The 14,039-nt window shown below is 42.0% G+C and overlaps 1 protein-coding gene across 1 annotated transcript in view; it reads left to right on the forward strand.

Annotated features, from left to right (window-relative positions):
• Window positions 1-13,379, forward strand: part of CMTM4 (CKLF like MARVEL transmembrane domain containing 4) — a 37,274-nt gene extending 23,895 nt beyond the window's left edge. Inside the window, exons 3-4 of the mRNA XM_017832283.1 lie at window positions 4,010-4,108; window positions 5,010-13,379. Coding sequence (XP_017687772.1) covers window positions 4,010-4,108; window positions 5,010-5,180 — 270 coding nt within the window. The 3' untranslated portion in view covers window positions 5,181-13,379. The remainder of the gene's footprint in view (window positions 1-4,009; window positions 4,109-5,009) is intronic.
• The last annotated feature ends 660 nt before the right edge of the window (window positions 13,380-14,039 follow it).

A 14,039-nucleotide genomic window follows, 5' to 3' on the forward strand; every position in this document is an offset into this window, starting at 1 on the left:
GATGGGACTCGATGATCTCCAGCTCTTTTCCAGCCTCGGTGATTCTGTGATTCTGGGACTTGCAAGTGAGTTGTTCCTTTGAGATCATTTGGGACAGGAGAAAGGGAGCAGGAGCAGCCTGGAGTGGCTTTGATTCAGCTCCTGGGTCTGATTGTGTTGTGGCTGGCAGCTCTGCTCAGTGTTCCATGGCACAGCACACTGTCTCATGAGGTTGCTGCAATTTCAGCAGAAATTCTTCTACCTCTGTGATGTGGTTTTACTTTGTCTATAAATATAATAGCAAGAACTTCAGCTACATCGTGGCCAGATTTGAAACAGCTCATCTTTTTTCAATTAGTTTATTCTTCTTATTGTCACGATTGTTCATTTTCTCTTACGTGGAAAAAAGGAGTGTCCTTTACTTCTTGAATTCTTGCTGTAGTTTGTTTTCTTTTGTTTCTGCTCTGACTTTGTCCAAAACCATTGTGGGTTTTTTTTTAACTTTTCTTATCTTTCTGCTCAAATTTTGGATTAAAAACCTCCCCTGAAATTTGCATCTGTGATGTTCCCATTATATATCTGTAGGATAGTGTTGCTGGTAAGTGTCATTGCTCCTCAAGCTCTAAACAATCTGATCTGTGGATATAAAAGATCGTAGTGGTTTGAGCTTTTTAAGAAACCAGCCTTATTGTGCAAATGTGAATCAGTTGTTAATTGCATTAAAAAGGTTTGACCTTAATAGGAAAAATGGAGTTGCAGATATGAATAAATTGGAGCCTCAAGATCAGTTCTTTAGATTTGCATTGTTGAATTTTTTGCAAGGACAAACTTTATTCTTATGTAAAAAGTACCATCAAACACAATGCCAGTGATGATGACAAGTTTCTAATGTACTTATATCAAAGTACATTAGAAAAAGCATTTTATATTCAGTATTTTATATATTTTATATTCTGCAGTATCTCAGACTTCTCAGAGAAGCCTTCAGGTCAGTTTGTAGCCTGGAGATGGGTCACAATGTGTGTTGTGTTGTGGGGAGGCCTGATCATCTTGCTCATGCTTTGGAAAGGTGATCAGGCCGACAGACTCAAAAAGTTAGAGGTCATTAGGGTTAATTAATAAACATATCTGAGCTCATAAATCATGCAGCATTATGTGTCATCCACTTGGCCTTTAAATATGATACTAAGGAAGTCCAAAATGTGGCTCTGAAAAAGCACAGTCTGGATTAGAAGTGAAAAGATAGAATATTAAGCACGTCTTTGGCTACTTGTTCTGTTGGTTTGCTCCCTTAAATTAAAACTCACTTCATTTTGAACATGACTTGTGCCTTAACTTTGCAGCTCTTAATTTTTTTATGCTGTTAATTTTGTTGTGCTGTTTGATGTTAAGCTTTGAAAACAACTCGTATTTTTTGATTATTTGAACACTGGATTCTTCCTTTAACATTCAAATACTCAACATTCACATATTTTCTTTTGAAATTGTGAGAAATTTTCTCCTCCTTTCGAATAACTTCTGTGGCTTTTCTCTGCACTCTGTCCAATTTTTCAACATTCTTTTAAAACTGTGGATACTGGAGCAGGACTCAGTATTCCAGTATCCCTTGCAAAGGGGAGATTACCACTGTACACTCCTCGTGTCATGAGGAGTGTCTGATCATGTCACTCCAAAGGAGTGGACAAAGTGCTTTTTTCCCCCTTTTTTGGTCATGGCAACACATCTCAAGATGCTTGCCTACTGTAATTACTAAGTTCTGAGGTATTTTTTCGTAGGATTTTATTCTGTAGGTCCTTCCTGCAGATGCCAAATGTACTTTGGTTGTAAAATACACAGCCTGACTGAATTGAACTAATTAATTATTTTTAATTATCGAAGAGCACAGCTGCCCTCTCCTCAGTATTTAGTTTCAGAATTCTTGGTGACATACATAGAGACTTGATGGAAACGTTGAATACTGTTGAGTCTGAATCTGTTGTGTATAGTGAGACTTTCCCTCTAGTGGAAAAAAGGTTTGTGAGATGAGAACCACAGCTCTTGTTGGCAGCTGCAGGAGCACAGTTAGAGCCATCAGCTCAGAGCTGGAGAGGGGATACTTGGAGAAACTGTGAAATGACATTTGTTTTCTAATGCCTCTGTTTATGTAAAGGTTTTATCTCTGCAAACAAGAAGTTATATAATTAAAAGTGCCATAACCAGTTGATAGGATTCTAATTTGGTTTGGTGTCTTCAGTGCTAGATAACATCTGTCTCAGTGAGCTTGAACAGGGATAAAAGGTTGGTTGGAGTTTCTGAGACCCTCAGTTTGCTTTTGTTTCTTTACTGTTTGATAAGACAGGTTGGGTCTTGCTGGGCTCATGACATCTGGACATGTGAGTTGGAATAGCAATGAGCAGGGATTCCTCTCTGATTCCTTGGGAAAGTCCCCCTTTTAGTGAGGATCAGGCCCCAGTGATGCCTCACACATTCCCCAGGTACACTGAATTTTGATAACCAGCAGTTGCTGAGCCAGTACCCTCAAATAGTGGTTTTCTCTGTGAATAACACAGCACCAGGAACTTGCAGGTTTTGCACTTACTTTCTAAAGCATTGTCTGATCATGGCTGGAAAAACAGGTGTTTTGGGAGTGGATGGTTGACACTGGGCTTTTCCAAGGCTTTGTGCTGTGTAACTGGAACACAGCCATGGGATTCATAGCCAGGGAGTAAGTTTAGATTTCTGTCTTCAGTCTTCTGGCCTGACTTCTAAAATGATAAAAAACCATGAGTAAGTGAAGGAGCAGGATCAGGAAGTGAACCTACCTTGCATGTGTGAGAAGGGAGTCAAGTAGAACAGTTTGTCTTTGGATTGTAATTAATGTGATTTTTTTCATTTTATGGTGGGAGTTGGCATGTTCAGTGTGGTTTTGTTGTGTGTTTGGGTTTTTTCTTTAACTCAGGCCTGTAAGTTGCCCAGCAATCTTGTGTACAGGTTCTCTTTCCATCCCTTTTGGCTCTGATAATATTCACTTCTCCCTGATTTCGTGTTCCTCCAGGATGTTTGTGCTGAACTGCCATTTCTTGGTTCCTCCACCCCGACCTCACCTGTTATTCCATTCCCATGGTAGTCCTGTGTTGTGGTTTGGGAGTGGTATTCCCAGTTTAATGGCAGTGTGCAGATAGTGCAGTGTCCATCCAGACCAAATGTTTTAAACTTGTGAAGGATGCCCTGAGTAACACACTGAACATTCCCTAATGGATCTCCACTGTGTTTCTGCTATTATCTTAAACCCTTGATTTTTTTTTTCTCAAATCTGATCAGGTAAGTCTTGTATGATATAATTATTACTGTGCTAAGAGCTGCCATTCAGAATTCTTCCTTCTGTTAATGAGCCTGTTTTATGTAAGGCATGGTGGCATAATCACCTGAGCACCAGTGACATGTGCAGCACGTGGAGCACTGAATTGTGTGTAGCAAGTTGTTCTTCTCTGCTTGGAGCAAAACAAGAGTTTTCTGAATGTGTTGCTGTGCATATGTTCTAAAGTGTCTGCTTGAAACATCAGTTTTAGGCAGTGAATAGTAAAGATCTGTGTATTCTTACAATACAGGCAGCTGTTACTCATAGAAATGGCACAGGGTGTGCAGGTTTGTACAGTGAAGGGCTCAAAAATTTGTAGAAAAGCCCCTGAGTGCTGATGTGAGAGAGAACCAGGAGTTCCTGGAGTGCTCAAGTTTGACATTCAGGTTACTTCAGTGCCAGCTGAGGTAGAACAGCTTTAGTCAGTCTTTATGCTGCCAGTCCTTTAGTATGAACCCAGCAGAGATGGAATGATGTGTGCAGAGGCTGCCCTGCTGCTTTGTGTCTCAGGTCACAGCCCAGTGCACACTGATCCTGGGCAGTAATCTTGCCCTTCTTTTGTACAAGTGATCAACTCCATAGAAAGTGGGGAGGCATTGCTCTGGTTCTTGTTCTACCCTTCTGTGTTGTCACTTCTAATAAAAGGAAGCCAAGAATCATCATTTAGTAATGCTAATGATTTTATTTTTTTAGGATCTGGTCAACACTGGACTCAGCACTTTCTTCTTTTTCATTGCCTCTGTAGTACTTGCTGCTTTAAACCATAAAACTGGAGCAGAAATTGCTGCTGTGGTAAGAGTTTGAACTTCTTTATATCTAACTCATATCAAAACTAAAGATTAACTTTTACTCATTAATTGAATACACCTGTTGCCTTTGCCATCACAATTTACTTCTAATTTTACAGTTTGCTATAAGATAATTCTTATTTTAAGAGTATTAACGTCCTTTGAGCTGTTTATCTTAAGGCTTGAGGCAAGAACAAACAGAACAGTGGCTTGCAGAGAACACTTTACAGTTGAACTGGCCTTGCTTCTTTCTCTATAGCCAGCTTAGATGATCCTGCTCTGTTTTTTAAGCCTATGGAAAAGATAGACCCAAAAATTCAGAAGAAGTTGCAGTTGTTTACGCATAATTTGCTGAGTATTTGCTCACTACAGATGATTTTTTGTTTTGTGGAGTGAGTATAGAAGCCCTTCAAGGTTTTAAATCTACAGCAGTCAGTTCAAGCAAGTTAATTTTGTGCTTGAGATGGCAAGCTTTTTAATTTCCTTTTCAAACCTGGTTTTGAAAATCATACATCAGCTCTGCAGAAGCATAAAGGAAGAACTGCAGAGTAGCTCCTTCTCCAGGCCAGTGGCCTGGACTGGTCACCTCCTGTCGTTCCCTCACTGTTGTGCACCCTCAGGAATGAGCTGTTGGATGAAGAGCTGCTTCCTTTACAAGAGGGTCTTCCTCCAGGATTTAATTGTCATGTTGGTAGTCAGGGAACTTTGTTTCCTGGGATCCTTGATCTTAGTCACTTTGGCAGATTCTCTAGTTCACTGACGAAGAAAAGCATCAATTTTGCAGGCCGTGATGATTTGTCAGTGCAAATAATGCAGAAAACTAAACTTCTGAGGACTTGGTTGGGAAACTGCTTTTCTTCTTGTTCTCAAAAACCGTCTTTGACAAGTCTTTGTCCTTGCTGTAGGTGTTTGGTTTCCTGGCAATGGCAGTGTATGCTGTGAACACGTTCCTGGCTGTTAGGAAGTGGCGAGTGAACAGGCAGCAGAGCAGCCGACAGACCAGCGACTACATCCGTGCTCGGACAGAGTCCAGGGAGGTCGTTCATCGCCCGGAGATCCAGCGCCTGGACGCGTGACAGACCTTCCAGGGGGGCTGCAAAGGGAAAACAAGTGCTTGACTCCCTCATGGAATAAGGGTTTTTTCTGTATTTACGGAGGAAAAGGAAGATCAGAGGGTGGCAGAGGATGCCCAGCCCTGTGTGTGTGCCGTCGGGTCAGGAGCTGTTGGCTGGAGGCAGGAAATGGTCATTCAAAAGGAAGATCCGTTCAAGATCTCTACATATGTATATGCATATATTATATAGCTTATATAATATATTTTATATATATGTTTTGAAGTATGTTACTGTTCTGGATTGACTGCACAGTGGTTTCCTTCCCTCTCTGGAGCTCCGTGTTCTTCGTCTGCCGCAAACACTCGGGACCAGCACCCCCAGCACGCCTGGCTTGGCTCACACGGGAGAGGAACCCACCAGAAGTGATTTCATACCCCCAGGAGGAGGTGAGGGGCAAACAGCAATAACTTCAGCCACGTCCCCTGTCCAGCAAACTGTGTCTGCCCATCCCCACAGAGCCCCATCCGCAGGAGCTCCCGTGGCACACTCGGCTGGAGGAGCTGGAAAGCATTCCTGGTGTTTGGGGTGGGTCCTGTGCCCACTGCAGTTCCTGTGTGTTTGGGGTGGGTCCTGTGCCCACTGCAGTTCCTGTGTGCCCCTGGCCAGCTCTGAACTCGTGTGCAGTTGCTGGGGGTCCTTGGGATGCACCAGTGCAAGGAGGTGGTTCTGTGCTAATGGTGGGATATGTTCTCTTTTTCATTCCAAAATGGGAGACAGGTGGAGAAAAGGGGTTTGAAGGACACAGTAGAGAAAGAAAGGGTTGTCATCCAATAGACTTAATTCCAGCTATGGCTTTTTTTTTTTTTTTTCCCCCTTTTTTTTTTTTTATTTTAAGGTTCAACATTTCTAGAAGTTCTTGCTAGAGAACTTGCTTTCTCTTCAAGCCCAGGGTAAGCAAGAACTAGCAAAAAATTATGTGCTTATAAAGTGTTTCTAAGGTTGCAAAGTCGTGATTCATGTAAGAGAAATATTTCTTTTTGGAAGGATGGTGGTTCTAAAATTAAAACCATTGGTAGTAGGTAAACCTGATTTCATTTTTTTTGAAGTAGATGTTTCTGCAGATTTTTCCCCAAAATGTTTCTTTGGAAAATGAATTTAGCTAATTGGAAGATAATATGGTTGTATTGATTTGTTTAGAAATAGTTTTACCTAACTGAAATTTTCTTATTTTGATTGTACTTCCAGTGAATGAATTACATTTTTCTTTACTTAAACCTCAAATTCTGTTCCTAATAATACTGTAATATTATTAGGAAGACGTCTCTTGATATTTTTCTGTTTCTTTGCTTGGTGTTTTTGTCTGTGTAATTCATTATTTGGCATTTGCCTGCCTGCATGTCACATGAAGACATTGTGGGGGAGGAGATGTCTGGAGCTGAATTCCTTTCTGGTGTGAGGAATATGAAAATCCATGGGATTAGTGGGACTGAGTGACTGTCTGCCATGTATGCCTGAATCTGTGTTCTGATGTAGCTGTACTCTGCAGGTACCTGGAGCCTTAAGAAATAGGTTGTGTTTTAACCATGAAAACCAGGTTACACCAACCAGGAGATCAGTAGAGGTGCCTGGGATTTTTAATGCTGGAGGGAACTGGGGTAGGGACAGGTGTGACCCTAATTCTGCAGTGTTCAAATTGAGAGCAGAGATTTATCTTGATGTGTGGGGAAAAAAGGTGACAGAGGTGATGTCTTTGAATTTTCAGTGCACTGACATCTGCAATACATTTCACTTGGGTGGCTAAGATGGAGATTAAAATTCAGAGTTACTGATGGTTTTAAAGAAAATTTGTATTTTCTTAGTGAGCAGTGGTTTATCAGTTCTGTAGTAACATTTTATTGTGCTTTGTTGGAAGTTAATGCCAAAGGGGTCAGTTCAAAAGAAGATTGAATCCTGTAAGCCTGGTGCTGGGTTTAGAACAGAGGCATTTTATTGTGGGGGTGTCTCACCAGGGTTGCTGTGCATTCCTTGAGCAGGAAATGACAGTTCCATGTTCAGTGGTAAGAGTTTGTTATTGCCAGTGGAGTTGTTCCAGCCCTGTGTTTGTCAGCACTGCCTGGCACAGTTTGCAAGGAGAGCTTGGAGATACTTTTGTAGAGAGTTTGTGTGTAGAGATTTGGTCAATTTTTAATAACTGGCAGTAAAAAACCTAAAGAACCTTTTTAAAAGTAGCACAAGCATACCTGGACTGGAATTGTAAACTGGCATTAAAGCAGTTTGTATAAGGACTGTAAAAAACCCCAAACAAAACAAAAAAAAACAACCCAAAACATCCCCCACCAAATCCAAAAGTGAACCCAAACCACCTACTAAATACAAAATATCGTTCTCCAGAAAATCCATGTGTTTGGAGTGGAACTCCCACCTGAAATCAAGGAACACAAGTTGGGGGATGTGTGGCAAAGGCTTTTTGTCCCTTTGCTGGCTGATGGCAGTGATGGGATGGAGGATTCCTGGGTCCCCCCCTGTGCTCCCTGGGCTCATCCTGGTTGTGGCAGAGCTGTGGGAGGCCTTGTCCCTCTATAAATTTAGGAATTTGGTGTCTTTCAAATCCCTGCACGTTTCCTTGCCTAGAAAAGGGATGACTTCACTGAGTTTTCCTTGGAGTGAGGTCACAGTTACCTTTTAGCTGCAGTGACAAGTGCAGGAGTGGTACAGTTACACTTCCAATAAAGTGTAATCCTTGGGCACCTATTATAATATACTGGAATGGCTTTGAGGGCTTTTACATGTTTTCTTCAGCTGAAAATGCCATTATTTCCATCATGACTTGAGCTTAGCAGAGCATTAATTTTAAAATTACTGATTCACTTTGTAAAACAAAAGCAACTGTAAATCTGTAATTTCTTTATATTTGGGACCAAAGATGATTTTAGTATTGTACAGAATATACTTTCTAGAAGATCTTAAGCACTTATTACTCTGCAGAGACATTATTTTCTATTTGGATTATATAGAAGGGAAATAAAATAGCTGTGAGAGACAACTAAATTTGAAATATTAGGATCATTTGATGTATACATGGTTCATTCCTCCCTGACTTAATTTTACACAGAGGTACTATTTTAAGACTGTTGTCCAAACTGCAGTCATCACAAAAAATCTTATGAGAAGAAAATAGGATAGAAAGTTTTAATTTTTTTTTAACTTGTTTAGAAAAGTGACATTAAATTGCTTCTCTCAGCCAGTTAGTCTTGCTTATAATTGCTAGCACAGAGGGATAGATTTTTTTAATCCTTAAAAGTGCTGTTTATCTCCATAAAGGGACTCAAAACCCACTGTAAATAGAACTAAATCAGAGCTAAACAGTTGAACCTTGTAGGAACGGGCTGCTTGAGACTGTAGCGGTTCAGATCAGTCCTCTTTGGTCCAACCCAGCCCTCAGACAGGGAATCTCTGTATTTCTGGGTGTAGAACTGACTGGGAATTTTGCCACCTATGCACAGATATCAGAATATTAAACAATAGGATCTGACTGGAGCAAGAGCCTAGGAATGGTTGTACAGCATTGCAGGAATCTGTACTTTCCTGCTCTGTGTTCAGCTCAGCTCTGTCAGGCTCAGCTGTGTGTCACACGTCCTTGTGCTGTGCAAAGGCTGCACCAGGAATTCCTGAACCACAGGCAGGAGCTGAGGGAAGAGTCTCAGCAAAGCTGATTCCTTCCTCCTGCCCCCGTGTTCCCTGGATTTGTACATTGGTGCCTCATGGATCCAATGCTTTCATAACAATTCCTGTTCAGCCTTGTCGTTGCTCTGGGCAGGGTCTGTGTCAGGAGGAGCAGCACCCAGTGTCCCCATCCCTGTGACTCTGGGGCTCTTTCCTTTCCTGCTGGTTTGTGAGGCTGGCTGTGCTGGGGAAGTGTTCTCCATTCCCGTGGGATTGTGGAAGGGAGCTGGTGTTCTCCATGTGTTTAGGACTTCTGGTAGAAGCCACACACTTAGAGGTTGAGAGAATTAAAGATTCTCTCTCTGCCTTTTTTGTGAGACAAGGTCCCAGCTCCAGAGCTCCCATGTCTGTGTTTCATCCTGGGCTCTGTGTTGGGAAGCACAGCAGCAGCAGTGCTCTGTGCCTTGGAAGCAACTCCTCATCCTTCACCTGTAAGATGCCTCTTCCAAAGCATTTCAGTGAAAGGATCAGTGTGTGGTGCTGCTTCCCAGGCTCTGTCCCCTGTGTTGCCCTGTGCATCTCAGAGTTCTTCCCTTTGTCTGTGTTTCGTTGTTGATTCCACAGAGGAAGGGAAAGTTTCCACTCTTCCCTAAGATAATTGTTTAGTTTTCTTTCTTTCATGACTGTTGTCCCTTCCTAACACTTGGGGTTCTTGCCATGCTGTGGATCCCAGCAGCAGAACTGAAGAGCTCCAGGCTGCATTGGGACTGTTAGGAGGGAATGAACCACTAGTTTTTCATGAACTTTAATGTCCCTACATGAATTTGGTATTTGTCACCTCTGTGCTATTTAGGGCATGTGCAGGCACAGCAAATGCTTACCCAATATGTGGTTTTATTGATGCAACCTTTTCCCCCTCTTCCTTAGTCTTGTTCTATGTCTGTTGTTTTCTTGTCTCATGAGAACTTTGTAAACATTTCTTCTTGTTTTCTTTTGTGAGGAAAAACTCTCACCAAAAATCTAAAATAAGGAAGTTTTTAGGGCATAATTAAAAACCAAACCCAAACTTAATAGCAATTCAGATAGTGTAGAAAATAATATCCTGTGTCCTGCTCAGCTGAGACACTGAACAGCTTTGTGCATGAAAGAGTATAAAGAACAGTTCTTGTGCTGGAAGCTCTGGAGCCAAACATCCTCAGCAGGTATTTAGGGTAAATGAAAAGGTAGGGACCATCTGATTGGGAATATGAGATATGAGAATGACTCTTAGCAATCCAGTCCTTTCAAAGTGATATTTGAACAATAAAAATCCCAGCAGCAGAAGGAAAGATGCTTCTGCAGTTCTTAAAGGAGAGGCAGACCTTGGATCAGAGGTGTTTGCTCAGGAGGGCTCTGTCTGAGCAGACAGAGGTGTCCTGGGCATGGATTTTAATTTAAAAATGGTACTGAAATCAGTACAAAAATCAGAGGGATGTTTGAAAGTACTTTGTAGAAATGATGCCGTATTCCTCTCTGTGGTTTTGTATAAATTCATTTTAACCAAATACTCAGGAAATCTCTGAGTTTTTTCCTGGTATATCATTTTCCCTCTTAGCATCTTGGCCACCTTGATAGATCTGTTTGACCAAGTCAGAGTGGTGCTGCCAACCTGAAAGGGTTTCCTTGTTTTGGTTCTTTTTTTTTTTTGTGTTGTCTTTTTTAAATCTGTCTATAATTTAACCATTGTATGGTAAAAATAATCTTTAAAAAATCTGCTTACACTGTGATTTCTGATAGCCTTTAATCAACACAATCTCATTTTCTTTTGGGATATGCAGGTTTCAAAAGTGTTCTTATATATGCCCAGAAATTAAAGTTGTCTATTTATCATAGGAATGTGATTAGGTAAATCCAGAATCCCAGTACAGCTCTTTCATATGTGCTGGATAGATGAGTTAGTTAAATTGCCTTTTAATCTCTATGGGTTAATAAATATTTTTTTATAACTAGCCACAGATAGTCCTTTTTAAATTATACTTGGCAAACAGAAGATATTTAATTTTATATACAATATACATAGTTACCATGATTGACATATTTATAACGTAGAGCTTTGTGTTTACAATGAAGGTTTTATGGGGGTTTTTTTGGTTTTTTTTTTTTTTTTTTTTACCCATGGACTTCATGGGTGAAACTTTAAAAAGCCAGTTAGCATATATGGGAGGATATGGAAACTATTTCTTGGATTCAGGATGAGGACATAGGAGCATTTCAAAAAGCAGTGGCCAGATTGTAGTAACAGAGTATGTGGGGGGTTTCTTATTTTTTGGTTGGGGCTGGTCCCTACAGCTGTTTTAATAACATCTGGATGTGAGTAACAGAATGGAATATGACCATCTGCCTCTTCTGACTGTCCCAGGCTATTGTGTGGAGTACAGGAAATTTCAGGGTATTGTATTGTTTTGGACAAATGTCTCAATAGACATATTTAATTAAAACCTTCATGTGTTTGAAAGAAAACACCCTCTCTGAACTAGGCTGATTTACCACTTTTGGTAACCTTTTAATCCCAAAAGTAGTACTGTCTAAATACTTTTAGTAATGTTACATCTGTCCTGATGTCTACTGGTTTAAGTGGTTCTGGCACCCTTTTATTACAACAATTGCTACCTTCATTTTTCTACTGTTTATACTTTAATCTTGAATGTTTACTGGTTTCTACTTGTTGGATATTGTGGAGGGAGAGTGTACCTTAGCACTACAGATCATCCAGCTTTAACTCATTCATCACAGTTCTGGAGTAAGGAAATATTTTGATTTATATATTGTGGCCAATCGATTGCATTTTAAAATGATTTCTGTACTTTAGGCACAACATTTATGACATAACGAATGACTTAGCTGATCATTATATCTGTCTAGACTTACTCTCTTCTGTGTTAGTGTCATTTTGAAACTATTTGTATATGTTGAAGTTTGTAAGGGTTCAGGAACCCACAATAAAATAGTAAAGTATGTATTTATTTCTCATTATAACGCTCGATTTTGATTTGAAAGTTGACACTTTGTACGTCTTTTCACAGAATTGTAAACAAATACCGAAAAACTGCTTCACCTGGGGTGCCTTCCGTGTCTGGTGTGAACACTTGTCACTCACAGAAATAGAGATGTAAATTTATTAAACCAGTCAGCACTATTTTTGTACCATGGGTCCCTGATGCATCTCTGCCTTCCCTGTGCTTTGTTCCCACCACCCCCAGTCCGTGGCTGCTGCTCGTCCCTTCCCCGTGGGCACTCCCAGGGAATCTGATCCCAGGGTGTCCCTTTGCCCTGCCCTGCCCTCAGCTGCACTGGGGATGGAGATCAAGCACGTGGCTGCTGGAGGTGGAAGGTGCTCCAAATTCTGTCCTTGAGGCTTGGGAGAGATGCTCGGTGTGGGAAGTCTCCGTCCCTGGGACTGATTCTGGGTCCTCTGCAGAAACACTGCAGGCCCAGCCTAAACATTCTCCTTCTGCTATCAAGTCATGGTTTATGGCACCTGAGGAGCATCCAGGCCTGACCAAAAGGTTATGCCAGGGCTGTAGGTCCTGTCCTGACAGATCTGTAATTGCAAACAGCTCGGAAGGATTAGCTGAGACAGCAGGTTCCACTTTCTGGCCTGAGCAAAGGGGATGCAGTTCCTGTTCCCATGTGAGCACGATGTGCTGTGTAACACCCTTGGTGCTTTGCTGTGGCAGTAAAACCTGTCCTGTGGAGTCCCAGCAGCTCTCCCTGCACATCTGGGTGCACGTGCAGCACTGCCTGGTGTCTGGCCCTGGGCAGGTCCCCTTGGCCTCGGGGGCTGCAGCTCAGGGGTCCCTTTCTCACCAAGTCCTGAGCGAGGACTTCAGGATATCACAGGTTAGCACATGTTCACACAGGGACAATTTACAGCCCTGGGGGGTTTCCCACTGCTTTGGTGAGTTCTGGAGGTTCTCCAGGAGCACTTGGCCAGTTGGTGAAGCAGCTGTTTGTCACAGTGGTGCCTCCAGCTGTGCCCTCTGTGCCCAGTGGAAGTGCAGCATCTTCCAGCTCTGTGTGTGAAAGTTGTTCTCTTGATGCTTGACCAATCTCAATACAGGAAAACAGAACCTCCACCTTGTTCCTATGCCAGTAACAATTTTTCAGTCTGTTGGTGTTTCTTTCTGTTGGTGTCTGCTAATGAAAAACACGAGCTGGAGAATTGTAATGTCTTGCAATACAGAAAGCAGTCCTGTTTTTAAAATCCATTCTGTTATAGCATAATTTAAATGGTGTATTTATCAGTTTTAAATGTCATTTTGGTTTCCCAGTCTTTTGTATATGGGCACAATACTTTTTGTAAATTTTTTTTTTTAGTTGTCTTTCTGTCTTTTCTTTCTGGTCTTGGAAGATTTGGGTTTTCACGGTACTCTTCTGATCATTCTTCATAGTGGTAAAAGTCTGTATTTTTGTATGTAGGGAAAATGGTAGTTTTCTAACACTTAGCCCAATCAATATAGTATGGAATCATTTGTGAAGGACTTCCTGTTTAATAAATGGACATATTAAAGTACTAAAGCATTGTCTGCATCTGTAAAGGTGTGCTGGGCTGGGCTGGAGGTTCTTTTCTTCCCAGTGGCTGGTGTGGGGCTGTGTTTGGGTTTGTGTTGATGATATAGAGGTGTTCTTGTTATTCCTGAGCAGAGCCAAGGCCTTTCCTGCCCCGTGTAGGGCCCTGCTGGGGAGGGGTGGGGTGTGTGGGAGGCTGAGAGGGGACACAGCCAGGACAGGGGGCCCCAGCTGACCACAGGGATATTCCAGACCATGGGACATCGTGCTCAGTGTGTGAAGTGGGGGAAGGAGGAGGAAGGGAGGAAGTTTGGAGTGATGGAGTTTGTCTTCCCAAGTCACTGTTCCATGGGATGGGGCCCTGCTCTCCTGGAGGTGCTGAAACACCTGCCCAACCATGGAAAGCAGGGAATGAATTCCTTGTTTTGCTTTGCTTGTGCACACAGCTTTTGCTCCACATTAAATTGTCTTTATCCCAAGCCACAAGTTTTCCGGCTTTTCAGCCTTGCAATTCTCTCCTGATCCCAGTGAGTGAGAGAATGGCTGTGAGGGCTTGGGGGCTGCTGGGGTTAAACCACCCCAAAAGGCACCACAGTGCAGCCAGTGTTGTGGTTGATGGGCTGATAATGCACTTTGGGCAGCTGCTGAATGCACTTTCCATCCAGGAGA

The sequence above is a fragment of the Lepidothrix coronata genome, unplaced genomic scaffold (genome assembly GCF_001604755.1).
Source record: "Lepidothrix coronata isolate B3197 unplaced genomic scaffold, Lepidothrix_coronata-1.0 Scaffold200, whole genome shotgun sequence".
Taxonomy (NCBI): Eukaryota; Metazoa; Chordata; class Aves; order Passeriformes; family Pipridae; genus Lepidothrix; species Lepidothrix coronata.